The sequence below is a fragment of the Eretmochelys imbricata genome, chromosome 5, assembly GCF_965152235.1.
Source record: "Eretmochelys imbricata isolate rEreImb1 chromosome 5, rEreImb1.hap1, whole genome shotgun sequence".
In the NCBI taxonomy this organism is placed as follows: domain Eukaryota; kingdom Metazoa; phylum Chordata; order Testudines; family Cheloniidae; genus Eretmochelys; species Eretmochelys imbricata.
The window spans coordinates 75,434,681-75,456,487 of NC_135576.1; the positions used below are offsets into that span (position 1 = coordinate 75,434,681).

The window sequence follows — 21,807 nt, forward strand, 5'->3', positions numbered from 1 at the left end:
TTGTTGGGATTAACTCATATGCTACTTCACATGTAATCAGTGTATGATGAACAGATTTAAGTTGTAAGTATAGGTATAGATATAAGTAGGATAGGATCATAGGAGTATAAAATTGACAAGTATTTATGAGTGATGAGTGCATATTAGACATATAAGAAAGATAAGGTTTTAACGCACAGCCTAAAGGCTGAGACCTGTACAATTTCAGTTGAGCCATACTAGGCCTCAGGCCTAAGAAGAGCGGACATAAGTGGATTACTCAGAAATAACCCTGTACAAGTAAAGTTACAAGATTATTGTAAAGAATGTGCTCGTAGGTGATGTTTGGGAAAATATGTTGCAATGTACCCATCTAGACTGCAAGACACCTGCCTAACATCATTGTGGAAAGTTTTGCTCTCCCCCACAGGTTACCATGGGAACATGTTTACACAGATGCTCATGAGAATAAGGGGAACTAAGAGAACCACCTGTGAAAAGCAGAGCATCCCAAAACGTATCAGATGTGGAAGGACAGAAAGAAAGGGAGTTGGAACCGTCATGCATATACATACAATGGTAGATGTGATCATAACACGGGATAAAAAGGGTTGCTAATATGGACAGGGAGGGAAGACCCCATACAAAAAAAAACCCCATCTGTCAGGATCCCACCAAAGGAAGTAAGGGCCAAGGGTCAGAGCAGGGGGGGAACTTGAGGATGGGAGTAGCAGAGGAGTTTGTAGCCAGGTTCCAGGCCAGGGTCAATACCAAGGGTCAGAGTCCAAGTCAGGTTTCAGGTTCAACTCAAAGCAAAGTCCAAATCAAGCCAAGGTCAATGCCAGGAATTCAGAAGCAGAAATGGCCACGGCAGCTACAGGAGATCCACACTGTTGCCTGGAAACTTCCTGGAACACTTGTTGGGTTTATATAGGGCAGGGAGCCAATGAGGAGCCATGAGGCTGCTTTCTGTCAAATCCTTGAGGTGGAGCTTCCCATGGTCTGTGTCCACAGCAGGTCTTCGGAAGTGGAGAGCAAGCTGGTTACTTCTGCCACTGGGTGGGAGCCTAGAGATATCAGCTGTCTGGTAGCTTTACAGCCCTGGGTTCTAGACCAGGGGGACTTATATCATCAGGGAAGAACCAAGTCACGAAGATACTCCCCCCGCCATTAATGACAATCTGTTGAGAGATAAACCTGACTCTCTGTGATCATAGAACATCAGGGTTGGAAGGGACCTCAGGAGGTCATCTAGTCCAACCCTCTGCTCAAAGCAGGACCAATCCCCAACTAAATCATCCCAGCCAGGGCTTTGTCAAGCCTGACCTTAAAAATCTCAAAGGAAGGAGATTCCACCACTTCCCTAGGTAACACATTCCAGTGCTTCACCACCCTCCTAGTGAAAAAGTTTTTCCTAATATCCAACCTAAATCTCCCCCCACTGCAACTTGAGACCATTACTCCTTGTTCTGTCATCTGCTACCACGGAGAACAGTCTAGATCCATCCTCTTTGGAACCCCCTTTCAGATAGTTGAAAGCAGCTATCAAATCCCCCCTCATTCTTCTCTTCTGCAGACGAAACAATCCCAGTTCCCTCAGCCTCTCCTCATAAGTCATGTGTTCCAGTCCCCTAATCATTTTTGTTGCCTTCCGCTGGATGCTTTCCAATTTTTCCACATCCTTCTTGTAGAATGGGGCCCAAAACAGGACACAGTACTCCAGACGAGGCCTCACCAATGTCGAATAGAGGGGAACGATCACATCCTTCGATCTGCTGGCAATACCCTACCTATACAAGTGCTAACAAAATGCCATTAGCCTTCTTGGCAACAAGGGCACACTGTTGACTCATATCCAGCTTCTCATCCACTGTAACCCCTAGGTTCTTTTCTGCAGAACTGCTGTCTAGCCATTCGGTCCCTAGTCTGTAGCAGTGCAGGGGATTCTTCCGTCCTAAGTGCAAGACTCTGCACTTGTCCTTGTTGAACCTCATCAGATTTCTTTTGGCCCAATCCTCCAATTTGTCTAGGTCCCTCTGTATCCTATCCCTACCCTCCTGCATATCTACCATTCCTCCCAGGTTAGTGTCATCTGCAAACTTGCTAAGGGTGCAGTCCACGCCATCCTCCAGATCATTAATGAAGATATTGAATAAAACCGGCCCCAGGACCAACCCTTGGGGCACTCCGCTTGATACCGGCTGCCAACTAGACATGGAGCCATTGATCACTACTCGCTGAGCCCGACAATCTAGCCAGCTTTCTATCCACCTTATAGTCCGTTCATCCAGTCCATACTTCTTTAACTTGCTGGCAAGAATACTGTGGGAGACCATGTCAAAAGCTTTGCTAAAGTCAAGGAATAACGCGTCCACTGCTTTCCCCTCATCCACAGAGCCAGTTATCTTGTCATAGAAGGCAATTAGATTAGCCAGGCATGACTTGCCCTTGGTGAATCCATGCTGACTGTTCCTGATCACTTTCCTCTAAGTGATTCAGAATTGATTCCTCGAGGACCTGCTCCATGATTTTTCCAGGGACTGAAGTGAGGCTGACTGGCCTGTAGTTCCCTGGATCCTCCTCCTTCCCTTTTTTAAAGATGGGCATGACATTAGCCTTTTTCCAGTAGTCCAGGACTTCCCCCAATCGCCATGAGTTTTCAAAGATAATGGCCAATGGCTCTGCAATCACATCTACCAACTCCTTTAGCACTCTCGGATGAAGTGCATCCGGCCCCATGGACTTGTGCTCGTCCAGCTTTTCTAAATACTCCTGAACTAATTCTTTCTCCACAGAGGCTAGTCACCTCCTCCCCATGCTATGCTGCCCAGTGCAGTAGTCTGGGAGCTGACCTTGTTCGTGAAGACAGAGGCAAAAAAAGCATTGAGTACATTAGCTTTTTCCACATCCTCTGTCACTAGGTTGCCTCCCTCATTCAGTAAGGGGCCCACACTTTCCTTGACTTTCTTCTTGTTGCTAACATACCGGAAGAAACCCTTCTTGTTACTCTTAACATCTCTTGCTAGCTGCAACTCCAAGTGTGATTTGGCCTTCCTGATTTCACTCCTAAGCATGAATACAGCATTGGCTATTGCATGGTTTTGTACATGTATGTGTGAATGTAATATAATACAGACAAAATTACTTGTGACTGTGTGTGGTCACTGTATTCGCTCTTCGTGTACTCCTAGAAATTCTCTTAGGTTGGGAGACTCTAAGGGTGACGTTTACCCTGTTGATCTTAAAACTATAGCAACACAGGAGATGGACTTACTTACTCAGTACACCGTGTTTTAGCAAAGAACTATCAATTCAATTGAAATAGAGGCTACAATAGTTATGGTTGCTAAACAGTTCTATCTCTTTGTTTTAAAACGTTCATAACTTTTCAAAAGACTTCACTTTTGGGGCTAAAGTTTTCCATGTTTTGTCTCTACCTAAAAGGCTTTTTTTATTATTATTTTATTTGTTTTAAGTTGGAGCAAAATTCTGGCTTTTGAACTGATAAAAGCTGAAAAATTGCATTTACGACACTTAAAAGAAATTTGCTTTACCAAAAGCAGACTGCATTGGAAACAATACATCCAGTGCATGTCACCATGAAAAGTGATTAAATTTTCTGCTTTAACTGGAGGAAAGTGCAGTTTTCCCATATACTGGAAGTTCTTCGGTAATTTAAATGCTTATTACCATAGAAGACTAATAAAAACTTTCTGAATTGACTTATGGCATATCTGTTCAGTAGACCTCAGTGAATTCTGCAAAAAGCTTCCCCAAACATTCATTTGAATTTTAAATGAATTTGCTTCATCTGTATTCACACCCTTTTTTGTTGCCTTTCAGGGAACATTTATGCAACAAAATCTCACAAGCATTTGCACCAGAAGTTTGTTGACAAAAAATTAGCTTTATCCAATGAGGATGAAAGACAATACTAATGTGACAATCTTGTCCAAAATTACAGAATATCAAAAAAAATGTGAAGAAACTGCCATGTGTTAACACGCAGCTAACAGAAAGAATGTTACCAAAAACATGCACTCATTTTTAATCTCAGGACTCCCTCTTCTCACACTTGTAAAGCAACTACAGCCTGATCTACATCAAAAAGCTATATTGGCATAGCAACACTATGTGAAAAAACATACCCCTGACTGACAAAACCCCCAGTGTAGATGCAACTATGTCGACATAACAGTACTTCTGTCAATGTAGTTAAAGTTGTCTGGGCAAGTGATGTTTGTACACTGACAGAAAAACCCCTTCTGTCACTATGGCTGCATCTACACAAGGGGGCTATGCCAGCATAGTTATTCCAACATAGGCTCTGTAGTGCAGACTTAGCTTAAATCAATCAATGAAGATTACTATTTGTACTGCAGTAGCACTTACTGGCCATCAGTTTTTGTGCTAAGAACTGTACAAGCATATAAAATTAAGATAGATTTTAAATTCTTCAGGGAAGGAACTAAGTATAAAGAGGAGACACAACAGGTGTGCATATACACATAAAGAGAGGTAGTACAAAGTAACAACGAGACTATTAGGAACAGCATGATAAGCAGTGGTCACTGCATACCAGATGCCTAACCATTCAAGATTTTTGTTGGCATCATGATGGATAAGAATGATGCAGAGTATTGGCTGCACTGCCATTTACTGGCTTTAGAGAACACCAGGACATCTTGCCTTCTCACCTGAAGAAAAGGTGTCACAGTACTAGGCTTCTGAAAAGAGGACAAGAATGAACATACAGAATACCACAGCATCCCCATATGAAGTGGTAACAACTTTTGACGCCCCAAGGGCTTGTTTTAAAAAACAAAACGAAAAACTAACCGTGGATTTAATGCTAATTAAAAGGAAACACCAAAAAGGAGTTTACAGAATGCAGTACTGTATTTCAACTTCATTGTAAGCCTAAGCACTGAACAGCAGTGAACACTTGGAACATGCAAAAATATTCAGTGTAGCTTTTAAAAGCAGCAGCATCAATAGTACACAACAGAGAACTAGAAGTTGAATCAATGATTCTGCTTACCTATCTTCACCAAAACGTCGACCAATCAAGACTTTACACTTGTCTCCGGGGAGGCAAGCAGTTAGAAGAGGCACTGTCCGTAATACTCGACTTTCCTTTAAATCAAAAAGGAAAAAAAATGTTTTAAAAGAATACGGATGCTTTCTTAAACTCTTAAAATGTAGTTGTTTCTTTTGTAGTTCTTACTACCACAAAATATGCATCACACAGTTCTCTGAGTGATAGAAAAGGCATACAAAAGGAAAAAAATCCAGATTTCAGTGTTAATTTATTCTATTCTATGTAATACTTACCTGTAATTGTTGCTCTCTGAAAATATACAGCTCAATGAAAACATGTAGTCTTGCCTCCATGCACCTGTTTAGACCTGGTAGGAATTCCCATAAACCAAATTCTATGAAGTCTGGAGTGTTGAGGACTTCCAAGCCTACCATTGCTGAAGTATTTAACATGCCCCTCCAATACTTCACCAGTTAATTTCAAGCTGGAAGTTAAAATACTTCCATATATATTTGCCAATTAAAACATGAAAAAAAATTAATGAGGTCAGTCTCTTCACCTCTGTATATCTTCAGAGAAGCATTTTTTACAGGTATGTAATTATTTCTTTTTTAGAGCTACCCATCTCAATGGATTTTCATGCTGGACTTTTATCCTGCTCTCTCTACGTCAATGAAAAAACTCCCTTGACTTCAATGGTGCAAGGTCAGACCTTCAGTGACTTAAAAAAAGCTCAAGGGTGTTTGTAAAAGAAAACTGTAAACAGAAACTTGAACAAAAAATGAGAAACAATGAACAATGGAGAACGCGCCCTGATCAGTACCATTAACAATAATGCAGATTACATAAACAGCATGCTATATGACAAAATGTATTATACACAAATACATGTGGGTGACAGGGAGAGAGGGAGATTGATTTCAAATTGCAAAGCCACCCATCAGGAGGAGGACTACAAGTATGCTCCTCAAACCCTATACTCAACAAAACTCAATTGTTCTCTCTGCCAGGAATCCTGACTTCGATACAGAGGCCTATTTGAAATAATTTTCTCTTAAGAGCCAAGACCCCCAAAATGGATGGTTCTTAGGAAGCTTGCATCATATTAAAGGGATCACTCATCAAATTGCAAAGCCACCCACCAGAAGAAAAAGAGATAATATGATATAAACTTAATAGGCTTCTTCACCTATAGTCATCCTGCAATTTTGCCAAAAGGGCATATTTTGTGATTCAATAAATTGATAAGAAGTTTCATGGACTTTAGAAAATCTAAAAAGTTAAAACAAACAATTTGCTTCTTATGCTCAGACTGAAGAAGCAAGAATGTACAAAAAGTAGAAACTTGGTCAAAGACTGAAAAACCATGATAGCAAGACTGACACTGCATCCAATGTCCTGGACTACCACTATCCAAACAAAATATTTAAACAATAGACTGGGGAAAAAAGGTCTAATACGGGCACAGAATACATTAGTTTTTATACTTGTGAGTGTTCCCACCGTCTCTCACTCTCACACACACACTAATGAGGTTGACTTTACTTTCACAAACAGATGCCAAAAATAATAATCTTGGATGTGTCAGAAGATTCATTTTTTGGCAAGTGGTTAAGAATGGCAACAAAGAGCTGAAAGAACAGCTATTAGTTGTCTCATACAAGAAAAAAAATACTAATAGCCAGCAGGATGAAGACATTCAAAAATTGTTACTTAAAAATGTTTGATTTGGTACCACTGCCCAATCCAAATAACCTAACTTTTAGACAAATGCTTGCTGCTAACTGTCTGGAAGTGTATTTTTTTAACTGAATTAAAGGTGAACAACAAGAGAAAAGTATATGTTTTGAAATGTTGACAGTATATCAAAGATGGACTACACAAAGTAGAGAAGAAATTGTTTCAGAACTCAGACATGAGCTTGTAGATAACCAAGACCTTATTAAAGATTAAGGCTAAATATATACTGTAATTGTAGATATTTTCAATCTACAGGTCTGAAATCATGTAATTATTTCCGTTCTTTGCACTCTTGCATGTTCCTCCTGGCAGCAGTGTGCAATGCTTTGTATTATGGAAATACTGAATATTTGACCATTGAAGTACCATAGATGCAGCACCATAGGGGTTATTCTTCTTTTCTGGGAGTTCATGGTGTTGGTTACAACCTTATATTTTCTCTATAATGACCTGGATTTTTCATGATTCACGACTAATAATGAAACATCCACTAAAAGAAAATTTATTAAAAATAAACAAAAATCCCAATATCCTTTCGGTTTCTCTCAGTTGAAATGTCATCTTGATTTTCTTTGGAATGGATAAAGTGTACCAATAAAAAAATCCCACAATCCTCAGGGTTCAACTGGGGATGCTATAAGGAATAAGTGAAGGTGAATTAACGTTACCAGATCTTTGCATGAGGGTATTAAACCCAGAAGATTCTTGGACTTAAATTTCCCTCATAGAAGTTAGACATAGTGATCACTAGCTTTGCAGGAAGCATTGTTTGGAACCAAGACATGCACAGTGTGGCTTACATTCTTTTAACTCCATTAAGGACTCAGACCTGAGCCAAGCTGCATTCCTTTGCTTCTGACCAGAAAGCAGACTGTTCTATGCTGCTGGAGATTCCTCTAGAGAGGCTGGGGGAAAGGGGTGGCAAAACAAATACGTGTACGGTCAGCATAGCTAACTCTATGCCCCATCCCCAAGTCCCCAGCACAGACACCTGTCATAAAGAGCTTAAAATCTAAATAGACAAGACAGACAGAACGTGTGAGGAAAAAGAGACACAGAGAAGGTCTCCAAGGTCACAGAATATGTCAGCAGCTAAACCAAGACCAGAACCCAGGCCTCTTAACTTCCAGTCCACTGCCCCAACCATTAGACCACAGTGCCTTTCCAAATCTGTTGCAACTAAGGTACTTCCATCATTTAGATGGCCAGGAGAATGCATCATCCTTAATTCAGGAAGCACATGAAATTGTTATGAGAAATCTTGCGATTAGGTTCACACAGTTATTAGGGCCCATAATTTTTTTGAAGGCATGAAAGAAGCAAAACTGTAGAAAAATGTGATCACCACTTGGGAGGATCCTTGCAAAACACAAATCATTCGGAATTATTGAGGAGCTAAGTTCAGGTGATCAGAAAACATTAAGAATACCTAAGAGAACACATAGGTACTCTGTTTCTTTTAGGATTCACTTATGTGCTTCATTAAATACTTTATTTATTTATTTATTTTTGAAACAGTAACTCTAGTAGACCAGATAAGTAAGTGGGCTTTCCTGTAGACTTCCTCTTGCTACAACATTTAAGGCCATTACCTCAAGCTTATTATTTGATTTATATTGTTAAACATTAATAGATTAATACAGAATAATAAAAGCTAAACACAGATCTGTGACTAAAATATACAAATGCCTCAACTGTCTCCAGGCCACTAGGCACATACTATATAAAAGAGCTCACCCCTAAATCTTTACTTACCCAAGTAGCCCCACTGACATAAATGAGACTGCTTATGTGAGGAAGGATTTCTTACACACAAGGATTTCAAGAATGGGCCATGATTCAAGAGGAGGGAAAAAAAATAAGATAATGAGAGATTTTAAAAATAAAAGAATAAATGACTAACAAATCATGTGAACTAGTTGTTCACCTTTATAGCTATTTTCAAAGCTGAAGTTGTTGCACATGTCTGATCAAGATTGTTTCCTCTTGCCCTCTCTCACACCCTTTGCTGTGTAAGCTTCTAGCTGAACTCTGACAATTCCCATAGCCTTACTCACCTCTGCTGGATGCTGAATTATATACAAGCAGGTGGAGACTTTTAGAGGATGTACAGGGAAGAATGGACACAAACACACCTTCTGAGGACGGCTACAGGATGGAAAGGGGAAAAAAAAAACATTGACAATTAGTCATACACACTATTAATTTTATTATGTAAAACATTTATCCCTTTCCAAGAGTTGTGCTAGTACTTTCCTGTACAGCAGACTGCACCTACACAAACCTGCTGACATAAACTTTCTGTTGCTGATATTGCTATTATTTGTAAAAACAAACAAGATTGTATTTCAATAAACTTTGGAGAGCAGTATTCAGAAACATGCTCTAGAAAATTCAGTTGGGATTAAGGCACTTCAAATAATTCATTTTCAACCTATTCAAGGGAAACAATTTATAAGTGGCTATGCCTTGACCAAGTGAGAAATCAACCACTGTCTTCCATCCCAAATAAAGGAGTCAATAATATAATACAAAGCACAGAGAGGAAGGCATATTTGTATGCACAACAAACCACAGACATCCCAAATATATTATTTTGTTGTAATTATTTACTATTCCACACTATATTTATCAGAAGACTTGGAAATGTAGAAACAAAGGAAGACATGGTCACTGTTTCAGAAATTTACAGTCTAAGAGACACAAACAGTACAAAACAAATTAGCTGTTTAAAGTTGTTCTGTACTCAATGAAAGGTCTTATAGAAGACGAATATAAAAAGACAGTGTTTTGAACATTATTGTTGTTATCTGGTATACAAGAAGAGTTGGTTGGAGGTCCAGGCACTGGGAGAAACACAGAATGGGATGCAGTGTAATATAGTGGAGCAGAGATAATATCAGAGGATAAGAATGATGTCAATAAGTTGGGTCATAAGCTAACCAACAATAAATAAATAAAAAACAAATATTGCTAATAGCATATTAGAATTGGTGACAAAAAACAAACAAAATATTTTCCTGGTACCAACAAGATTACAAAAACCAGGATCATCTAAATACATTTCTTTCCCTTAGGCTTAAAAAAAAAAAAAAAAAAAGCTAAAAGTCATTATTTCCATTGTAAACCTAAGGTCCCCATTTTCAACTACTCCTTATAGTCAACGTGTTTTTCCCTTTAAAATTTACTGACCACACCCACATATGTTCACAGTACGTTAAATTGATATGTCTTCACTGCAAAGTTAACTTGAGTTATTCTCCTGACTTAGCTTAGATCGGTGGTTCTCAACTTTTTTATGATTGCATGTTACCTGGGCCGCAGGGGCCGGGTGGCAGGGCAACGGTAGCCTGGACCCTGACCCTGGACCCCTGCCGCGCGGGGCCAGCTGCTCACCCCAGATCCCACCACGCGGGGCCAGCTGGCTGCCCAAACCCCACTGTGCTGGGTGCCAGGGTAGCCTGGACCCCGCCATGCAGGACAGCCTTTAGCACTTACCTGAGCTGGACCGCAGCTGTGTGCTAATTGGGCCGGATGCAGCCCGCAGGTTGAGAACCGCTGGCTTAGATTGAGAAAGCAGCTGCACTGCAAAAAGACTTGGGTGGCTGAGTCTGCACTGGCACTGCACTCACAAGAGTGTGGCACTAAGACTTCTGGGGGCAAAGCTGATGGCCCTTTGCACTGCAGTAAGCTGCAATGCTCTATGAATTCTCAGCAAGTTGTGAGAAGACTTTTCTGTTCTTTTTGAGAGCACGAGGGGAATTGTTGGCAGGCACTGGAGGACTAGCAGCATTCAAGTGGAGTTAGCATGGTAATATTAACAGCTGACGAGTTGTGCTAACTTGACCTTTAGCCTATATGTCCTGACAGGCCAGTGAATTTGAGTTAAAAGCACAAACAGACTAAAATTAAGGGTTTTTGTGACTGGACAGGACTCAATTTAAAGGCAATCCTGAGTTTAGTATGCAGTGAAGGCCTTTGGCCCCTCAAGTCCTGAAACGTTTCAATTCAATTATATCTTGCCCCAACTTCGGACTAGCTCTCACCAGAGATCTTAAGTTTATGTTAATCTAGGATTTACACCACCGTAAATCCAGAAACTATCTCTAGGAAGCTTTGTTGATTATAAAAAAACAAGCAAAAATAAAAGCTTACATAGTATAAGAAATAGCCTTACAAAGTAACGAGTGAGAAAATTTTATCCTATGTTAAGCAAGCATATGCTTCCGCTTTCTTTACGATCAGACGCTCTTAGCCTTTTTTCATCAGTGAAATCTCTGTTACTCTATTAGCTGTAAAAGGAAAAGGAGTACTTGTGGCACCTTAGAGACTAACAAATTTATTAGAGCGTAAGCTTTCGTGAGCTACAACTCACTTCATCGGATGCATACAGTAGAAAATATAGTGGGGAGATTTTATATACACAGAGAACATGGAATCAATGGGTGTTACCATACAGACTGTAACAAGAGTGACTGGGTAAGGTGAGCTATTACAGGCAGGAGAGCGGGGCGGCGGGGGGGACATTTTGTAGTGATAATCAAGGTGGGCCACTTCCAGCACTTTACAAGAACAGTAGGAGGGGAAATAAACAAGTAGAAATAGTTTTACTTTGTGTAGTGACACATCCACTCCCAATCTTTATTCAAGCCTAAGCTAACTGTATCCAGTTTGAAAATTAATTCCAATTCAGCAGTCTCTCGTTGGAGTCTATTTTTGAAGTTTTTTTGTTGAAGAATTGCCACTTTTAGGTCTGTAATCGAGTGACCAAAGAGATTGAAGTGTTCTCCGACTGGTTTTTGAATGTTACAATTCTTGACATCTGATTTGTGTCCATTTATTCTTTTACGTAGAGACTGTCCAGTTTGACCAATGTACATGGCAGAGGGGCATTGCTGGCACATATCATATTGGTAGATGCGCAGGTGAACGAGCCTCTGATAGTGTGGCTGATGTGATTGGGCCCTATGATGGTGTCCCCTGAATAGACATGTGGACACAGTTGGCAACGGGCTTTGTTGCAAGGATAGGTTCTTGGGTTAGTGGTTCTGTTGTGTGGTTGCTGGTGAATATTTGCTTCAGATTGGGGGGCTGTCTGTAAGCAAGGACTGGCCTGTCTCCCAAGATCTGTGAGAGTGATGGGTCATCCTTCAGGATAGGTTGTAGATATTTAGCTGTATATATCCCAAATTACCATTCAAGCCATTAAGTTTTCTCCAGTATTAGTGCACATATTACAGCCAAATCTGAAAGAGAGCCCATTGATTCTGGTGCTCAACTTGAGACACCTTGGGCCTGATTTAAACAGACTGAACACTCATCGCTCATTTTCAGGTGTGCTGAGACTAAGTATCTCAAGATGGGTACATATGAACAGGGAAATGTTTTTGATGATTTAGCTTATTTCTTCAACACTTTTGAGTAAGCGTATGGAAGTTGCTCCAGCATAGTGTATTGTTGTCTTATTTTTCATATTTCCTCATAGGTGTTAAGTATAGATTAAAACCTTCTGAATACTACTTGATTATAATGGAGTATAACCGCAAATAGGTGCAATCCCCAACAGGTTTTTTGCTGTCTTTGCCTTGAATGTTTAGACAGAAGCTAACTTTTCTTATTGGTCATAACTTTGACATTCTTGTACTTCCCTGCAATTAAACATCCTATTAAATATATGATTTCTCTCAGACATTACCCAGCTCACTGCATTAAGAGAAGAAGTTGATAGTTAAGGATTTCCAGTTACATCATTTACTGTAGAAAAGAGATTTAGGAGTGAATACGCACTGAATAAATCTGTTTCAAAACAGTAAATTCTTAACTCCCGAACTCCAGTTTAAAGAGCTACATTTCCCCCCAGCTTCTATAAACTGAAGCAAATGGCATCCAGTGAATCCTGAACTGTGTTTGTTATAATTAAGTTTCTCAGACACAATTTACTTTGTTTCTGGGTCTCTGTTTCATATAAACCCCCCTCCTTTCTGTTCCTTTTTGCATTTTTCACACTTGGTTGTATTTTTGGTTGGTGACTTTTCAACTTTGTTAAAATTTAATAAATGGACATTCTAAACATAAAGAAAGCAAGTATTTTCACATTATAAACTCAACACTGTCCATCTGTAATTTGATTTGAAGGAATTGCAAACAAAGTATTTTTCAATAAAACTTAATTACTTACATGTGTATATACACATGATTTAAGTTTAGGCACCCAATTAGGCACCCAGTTATGTTGACTATGTCTTTGTACAACCCCATTCTGGGGGCACCATGCTTATTTCTGTGCTCTCATTTTGATGCCTCATGGTTACTGTGCTTTTAGGGGCAATTCCCTATATACAGCCCGCATTACTAGCCTGCAAACTGTGGGGCTCATCAGGGGTAGTAGTGGGAAAGAGAAGAACCTTTCCCCTAGACTATAGAATGGCAGAAATCCTGTTCCACAACCACAAATGGAGCGTCAAGGTTACAGAAGCCTACACTCTGAAGGCCATCCAGGCAAAAGGAGTATTTTGTACCTTTTTGTTTATTTTTTAAAGTTTGTGGGCACAATCCTGCAATGCACAGCAGGCTGAAGTTAAAACTGAGTAGGAATTGCAGCCTTGGATCCAAAAAGAAAAACACGAGAAGAGTGGTCTGGGCTTATTCCAGAGGGAAGAGGTCTCTCCAGGGGAATCCTTCTGCCCAAATGTGCCCTGTGGTAATGGCTCTCTTCAGGGAGAATCAAGACAGGTGATAAGGGAACATTCATGTCTACATCAACAAGGGCAAACTAAAGGTTTCCTTCGGGAGGTGGACAGTTTTACTCGTGTATCTGTAATTTCACTATGGTTCAGAATTCTCTAAAGATGTTGTTTCCTCTGTTTTCAATTGTAGAGTTCTGTATCTGGAAAATTATTATAAGGCAATGCCAGGCAGTGATCCCAATCCCAGGCCACCCTAGTGTAAGTACAATACCATACTGGTTTAAGTTTAGTAAAAGTGTTGAATGTTCTGAAATTGTCGAATGATGTCACTCCCAATTTTCTTCACATGCTGGGGCAGGAAGCCACTCCCATGTTTTTTTAATCTAGTTTATGTTAAAATGTAAAAAGTTTTTAAAAAACTAATGTTGAAATTGAAAGATACATTTTGTTTACTTATAATATGTTGTGTGCAGTTTATCGTTTACAGTGTTTCCCAACACAACTAAGACCAGCCAAGCAATGTTTCCCTTTCCTGGTGTCAAGCCTGCTGTGAATCGTGGTCATGGGGCAGGAATGCTATAAAGCTGAAGATGCAGAAAGCCATAAAATAGCCTGGTCTATGAAAACCCCTTCTCACAGTCTCCTTCTAATCTCCATTCTCACACAAATAAAATCTATGCATGTCCAGGCCATAGGTGTGCTTTTCTGAGGTCTAATTTTCAACCTGTCAGAACATGCTGTAGCGGGGTGGTCACCCCCGCTCCAGCCCTGAAGGGATTAAAACAGTCCTGGGAGAGGGCTGCCCTGGGGAGCTAATAATAAACGTAGCCCTGGAGAGGGCTGGGAAAAGCTGAGGGAGTACCTGACCACAGGTGTGGCCAGTTCAATCAGGGCCCAGCTGGCCCTTTTAAGAGGGCTGTGGGCCAGAAGCAGAAGAGTCTCACTCTAGCCCTAGAGTGGGAAGGGCTAGCTGCCTGGGAGCAAGGTACCTGAAGTGGAGTTGTGCTGGGGAAAGGCAAGAGGAGCTGGGGAGATCCAGCCTGGTAAATCCATTAGAGACTGCAGTCTGCCCCAGAGAAAGGGGACTAGATGACAACTGGCAATAGCCACTGAGGCAAGGTGGGTTAAGAGGGCTGGGGGTTCCCCTGGGAGGGGAGACCCAGAGTGTGGGGGTACTGCTGGGGCAGAACCCCAGGGTAAAAGGCACCCGGGTCCGGGAGGGACACGGGGGGGCGGCAGCAGGTGAGACATGGGCCTGCAGAGGGCGCTCCAAAAGAGCTGGAAAGAGCTAATTCCCATACGACCAGCAGGAGGAGCCGTGCCAGTGAGTCGTTGTCTCACTACCCATGCCCACAAGGCTGTTGAAATCAGGCACCATTCTGAGGATGGAAATAAGTACACACTTTCAGGTCCCAGTGCCTCCTCTCAATGGCTACATTTCAGAAGAATCACTTTAGCTTTAGTTCTGAATATATGCAATTAACAAGTTTTAATATTTACAATGAACTCAGACAGTTCATCCCATGACAAAGAGCAACCTAAGCAGAGCAACATAACTGTGTTTTTATATTCTGAATTTGTAAACTTTCCTGGCCAAAAACCCATGTGAATGTAAGTGTGTCACAACATATGTTTTAGGAACAGTATTTGCAATGTTAAAAGGAAGCTGATGTTTTTGAACTATTATCACTAGTGGCAACGTCATCATGTTCTAAGCACATTGCCAAGGTCAGGCCACAGACTCAATATTTTCAAGGAAATGCAGCTGGCCAAGTGTAGATGAATGCTTCAAATACAAGTTAAACAGATTTCTCCCCCATCTAAGTCAAAACACCACAGACCTTAAGGTCAAAGCACACCTGACAAAGCTGGACAGAGTCCACACAGTTACCCCTTTCCATTTCACATACTTCATACTAATACAAACTCATTAAAACAGTATTCAGGGATTATGTTATGCTAGGACTTGGCATGGAGAGTTTAAAACTGTGAGCAAATATATTTTGGAAAATCTGAGAAAAAATTTACTTTTGCTACTTTTCTGTTTAGAGGGCAAATAGCATTACGACTTCAGTGCTTTTTCACAAACAAATAAAAAACACTTAGTTTTTAAATTAAATTTTTCAGGCCTCAACTGCAGTTTTCCAACATTAACTACTACATTCATTTTTCAGGATGTAAAACAAATGAATACAATGGCAACAACTGACACCAAGAATTAACTACCCACCAAATTTCTTTGTAACCTTTATTTTAGCTATAAACTCTTTGGGGTGCTGGGTATGTTGGAGGGCTTTTCTCTCACACTCCCAATCATGGGGGGGGGGGGGGAGGAGGAGGAGGAGGAGAGCGTTCCAGTGGTGTCTCCTTACGACTACTATCATTTAGATCAGAGGCAGAAGGTACTATACCTCTTCCCTCAACCAAAAGTGCAGAGCCCTTTAAAATGGCGGACTGGATCCCCAGTGCACACAAGATTTAGCCTTAATCTGCTACAGCTTTCCCTCTCCAGTCTCTTGAGTAACAGTGTTAGAAACTAGTTCTGGATAAGTTGAAAAAGAAGAAAAAAAGTCAGGCATTTAAACCCTTTTTTCCCCAAATAATAATTGCCTTAAGGTTGACGGACAACTGATATGCCATGTTTCAACTCCATACAATCTAAGGTACAAGAGGGAAAATTACTGCAGGAGGAGTTATAACAAAAGATGACAGAACTCAAGACAATGAAACCTGTGTAAAAAAATTGCCCTTATTAGGCAACCCATTCTCCCCAAACAATCTACCTCACCTTTAGGTGGAAGACTACTCCTCTATAACAACCCATTACTGATACCTTAAGCTAGGTCTCAAAGTCTGGCAAATAATCATGCCCTATCTGCCAACAGTCCCCAATTTGGCTCGGACTAATTCACATTTAACAAACCATTGTTTACATTCCTGTGTCCAAACACAGTTGGCAGCTGGCATATGAGAAAGGCCCTTCTAAATGCAGTCTCCTACGCCTTGGGCTGCTGTGCTGAAAAACCTGAATGACTGTTTCACCTTCACCTTGTCTGATGCTGTATTACCTGGTTCCCTTTCCATGGCAGGCAACCCAAGAAGCCCAGGGTTCTGAATCTGCATCCTGGAGGAGTGCCTGGCAGTGTGTACGACAACTTTGGAGCTATACTGACAAGGAGCAGTATTCTTGTCAGTGTCTCTGCACAGATGGCCCTGGCCTTCTGTGGATCTGATGGATAGGCCCTGCTGCTCATTCTGTGGGTTAGTATAACCATGTGCCCCTCTTGAACTGATGACAATAATTCCTTCAGAGGAATTGTCATTGGAGTTCTTCCTTTTGCCAGTTTTACAACACAACAGGGCAATCCATTTGTCCATTTTTTTAATATACAGTTGCCCTGATTTAATACATCAGTAATGGCAGTACCCTATAAGAATATTTTACACGCTAAAACACTGCAAGGTATGTGTAATACTAGGATATCACCATTTCTCAGGATGCAGCAATAGCCCAGTACAATACAATTCTGACATGTCTTATTGCTTAATTAAATTATGAATATAGGTGGGTTCGGGGTTTTGTTGGGGTTTTTTTAAGTGCCTTGTTGAAGCAATTATTGTGGCTTTAATTTTTTCAGGGCATCTCTTGTTCCTCTCAAGTTTACTCACACCAACTGACTGAAAGAAGCTGAATTCCCAGATAACATCAAAAGTGATAGAATGTGATTTAAAGCCATACATAAACAAATACATACATTTTTTTTACTCTTGGAATAGCCTCCCAACTAAGTCTATGCCAAAAGCCCTCCTCTTTTGACTAGCTTCTGAAAATCCATCTGTTCTGCTAAGCATTACAGCTCTAATGATCACATGTGCCTCTCTGTATTTTTGCGGCACTGCATGGTCCCTGCTCATGCTTATTTTGCACTACATTCAACTGTCTGCTCATGTAAAAAACTCACTAAAGTTTATTTGGTTTAAATATGGAAAGCATCATTTAACCCTTGAATTGCAAGATATTTAGAGCTTGATCTTACGCTCACTGAAATCAATGGCAAAGCTCCCACAAACTGCAGCAGTTCAGGATCAGGCTGTCTATGCAGGGTTTCTGTTAACTCTTTGCAAAACTATTTATAATTACATTTAAGGTTTGATACAAAGCCCACTGAAGTTAAAGGAAAGCTTCCTATTGACTTCAATAAGTTTTGTATTAGATCTTTAAATGACTGTGAAGATACATATATCTAGTAAGAAACTCATTCATGTGCGTAAATCAAGCACTATATCTATTTTGCAATATGCTAGTCAGTTTCTTCCTGGCCTTTCAGTATAAAAAAATAAAGTAATCTAAATATGTGCTATACCCATTATTTGTTATTTTTAGATGACCCAGCTAATTGTACTACTTATACATTTGGGGCCAGATTCTCTGGTCTATGAAACTCACTTTGTATCTTATGTAAAGAGACCAGAGTATTGCCTTGGAAAATTCCCCCTCCCCCCTCTTTAGAGTGACTCTCCGCCAGTTGCTATCACCACCTCCTGCACCAGAACTCTGACAACCAGGGTAGGGAGATCCAGGGGACGTCAGGGTGCAGAAGAGAAGGCAGAGAGCAAGGCAGAGATAGAGCGAGGCTCTGCTATGGCCCATTCCCCACTGGTCATAGATCCCAGGCCGAGGGATGTTATATCAGAGTCTTAAGTTAAAGCTGCCCTCTGCCTTTGTCAGCCCTTCTGTTCAGGTACAGTGAAGAATCAAACCCTTTATTTGATATGGCAAAGGCACACTTCTTAATATCTATAGAAATATTAAAATAGAAATTGTATCTATTACTACCTCCATATAAATAATTTTCCAGATATTAATAATTATGTTAAAGACACCTTTTCTGTATCATGTAAACCTCTGTAGTGATTACAAGTTTCTTTTTAAAGCTGGCTGTAGTTATGTAGGGATATGTGTATAGCATACTGAGTACAATTTTCAAAACATTTCCTATTATACGTGGTTCCCAGTATTATGTCTGCCCCAGAAAATCAGAAGCAAGTTGAGTTTTGCTTCCTATGAAAAGTTAAACAATACTGAAGCAGAAGCATTCAATCTTTTTATATGCAGCCTGTGTATATGATGGAATATATCATAGCTAATTTTATGAAGAAAGTGACACATTACAGAATGTTTTCTCTTTAAATGCAGTATTATATGAAAAACATTATTTGCAAATAGATACATAACTAAGCTGCAAAACAAACATTCATATTTAAAAGCTATTTTAAGTAGTATTGCTAATGATGTTTTTATATTTATTGATACAATTAGTGAATTAATGAATCCATGATCAGAAGCTATACATTGCTGTAATAAGATGTACCAGACATTTGCTGCCCCTTACTCAAGGCCCTCCTTCATACACTGCACTCAAAGTACGGGTTTCAGACTAGCCGCCAGGTTAGTCTGTATCTGCAAAACGAAAAGGTGTACTAAGGTGCCACAAGTACTCCTTTTCTTTTTGCCAATAAAGTACAGTAACTCCTCACTTAAAGTCGCATTTTTCAGGAACATAACTACAACGTTAAGTGAAACGATGTTAAGCGAATCCAATTTCCCCGTAAGAATTAATGTAAATGGGGGGGGGGGTTAGGTTCCAGGGAAATTTTTTTTTGCCAGACAAAAGGCATTATATACATTTTAAACAAGCAATTTAATACTACAATCATCATTGCTGAGTATGAAGCTTGGTTGAGGTGGTGGAGTCACAGAGTGGAAGAGGGTGGATTGTCCGGCTGCTCCTCTTTCTGAACTCGGAAAAACACATGGAGAGATTGTTGTTTCGCTTTCCCTTTTTTTTTCCTTGGTAAATTTCTTTATAGCAAGTCATTAGACGACCAACTCTCCTAATACCTTTGGAGCTGTGTTCCCTGTCAGGATCGCCATCACTCAACCCTCAGCCTGCCCACTCCACCCCTTCCCCCAAACCTCCACCCTTGACCCACCTCTTCTTCCCCCCACCACCTCCTTCCCCTTTACTTTGCAGGCTGCGTCCTCGCTCCTCCCCCCTTCCTTTGGAATGAAGAAAGCCAGCTGATTGCTGTGGGCAGAAGGCAGGGGAGAGAAGGGGGAGGAGGTGCGCTGAGTTCTCATGCCTCCCCCCTTCCTCCTGCCTAGGGCAATCAGCTAGCTTAAAGAAGTCATCAAAATCTCGGGCTAAATTTTGCATTTAGTTATATCAGTGGAAACCAAAGTAACTCCATAGACTTCAATCAAGTTAATTCTGAATCAATGCCAGCTTAATAAGAACAAAATTGGCCAATTAAATAGATGAACATAACATGTCAAGAAAACAATCAGTACTTCAAGTAAAAAATGTTGCTACATTTCTGCTACAGAACAATTTACCTATGCAACCATTCTAATACAAAGGGCCAGATTTGTAAATGCTCAGGACCCACAATTGCAGCCAGATTTTCAAAAGCACTCAGCACACAGCAGTTCCCTGTATGACATGGCTAGATTTTCAAAGTAATTCAGTACATTTGAAATAAGCTCCGCCCCCAACGTACTAAGCTCTTCCGAAAATCTAGCCTAAAATGTCCATATCTCAAACACAAAGAAAGGGCTGTTCATTCAGATTGTGTGCACATTCATACTTATGGCCTCTTTGCAGACTGCAAACAAGGGTGCCAATTAGTGCCAATTTTGATCTTGGATTTTCTGTTGACACCCGTCCAATAGAAAGTGGACTGACACTCACTGCAAATTCATTTCGCAGATGGCACCAAACAGCCATCAGATGTTAATGATTTTCAGTCTCAACTGAAGTAGTCTGAATTTGAACTACTGTAGCAAAACATCTGAAAGCATTACTTACAAAGATTATAAGGTGCCATTCTTTTCAGATTTAAGCCCAAACAGGACAAGAAAAATCACATATTTCTGCATGAGGGCCTGGAAGAAGTAATTTTATTTCCTGACATATGCAGAGTTCTGTTTAAGGACAGCAATATTATTTTCTTTGTTTGTTTGTTTGGGGTTTTTTTTTTTGGGGGGGGGGGGGGCAGGGGGGAAGAGTAAGCCACCTAGGATACTACTTGAAAAAAAAATGAAGACAGATAAAGTGCACTCTTCCTGCAAAGAACACAACAAAGATGATGTGTATCCATGTTTCTTGTTTAATAATAATTTACAAATCATTACTGAATTTCCTTTTATTACCATTTCATACTCTATGCATTTTTTTAAATAGGCATTCTGTTTTTGCACGCAAATGCGTGTGTGTTAAATTTAGTTTTGAAGAAATCCAGGGAAACAATGTGATAGCAATTTCCAATTTTTAGGAAACGTTTTTCTTTGTAGAATTAAAAAGTTTTGCAGTGGAGTGGATTGGATTTTATTTAGGAATTGATAATTTCTCCAAAGAGACAGCCAGTCACATGGAAAAATGTTTAAAGAAATTGGGGGAGAGAAGAGATGAGAAGATGACAGTCTGAATTTTGACATTAGGATGTTTGGGAGGAGGGTGTTAAATTTAGCCCTAAAAACTCTTTCATTATTAATATTTTCACATATGTGAGAACCTAAAAGCAAGGGCCTAAATTACATATAATGCAGAGTTGCAGCTAGATATGGTAGATTAATCACATAGTTAATACTTAGGCAAGGAGACCCTATTTTAGACTTTGTATAGTGCCCATTACCCTAGCATGTGTATTAATTGGGCCTCCAAAATTCTACTCTAATTCTCCAGGGCAAATAACTGTTCTTACAGGCAAGTAATATTCATAATCATTACAATAAAGGGCAGGCCTGTAGATTTGCCTGTATTGGTTCATGACAATTTTACAAATATGTTTGTTTTAAAGGAACTCACTTCCACTACCCAGATTAGCAGTAGACAGAAAAAAGGCAATAAAGAGAAAAGGATACTGAACGTAAAAGATGGACTTCTGGATTGTATTAACCCATTGAAAAGAACAGGCTTTATGTGGATAATTACCATTAATAATGGGAATTAACAACATAAAGCCCGTACAAATCAATAGAAGAACAGACTTCCAAAATTTTGGATTATGTTCGTATTATAATGAAAGTTGGGAAAATACAGCCAATTTAAATAATAAGAAAGAATAAAACAATTGGGTTTAGCTTACATACCACTAGAGTGGTTACAGAGACCTGGACTCAGAAAAATAAAATTGGCAGTGAAACCAAGAACTAATGAGCCTGATATTGTTGACGTTTTCATGCATCTTGGGTCTATAGCCTGGAGAGATAGTTGGCTTATTGACAAGCCTGATGCCAGAGAGTTAACAGAGCCTTAAACTTGCTGAATAAGGGGTGGTAGTTAAACTTGCTGAATAAGA

At 40.0% G+C, this 21,807-nt stretch overlaps 1 protein-coding gene across 2 annotated transcripts in view; it reads right to left on the reverse strand.

Annotated features, from left to right (window-relative positions):
• DTWD2 (DTW motif tRNA-uridine aminocarboxypropyltransferase 2) overlaps positions 1-21,807 on the reverse strand; it is a 187,305-nt gene that overhangs the window by 104,640 nt on the left and 60,858 nt on the right. For both annotated transcript variants that reach the window (XM_077817355.1, XM_077817356.1), the window contains exons 2-3: positions 8,818-8,908; positions 5,021-5,115 (exon numbers count right to left, since the gene is read on the reverse strand). In XM_077817355.1, coding sequence (XP_077673481.1) covers positions 5,021-5,115; positions 8,818-8,908 — 186 coding nt within the window. The remainder of the gene's footprint in view (positions 1-5,020; positions 5,116-8,817; positions 8,909-21,807) is intronic.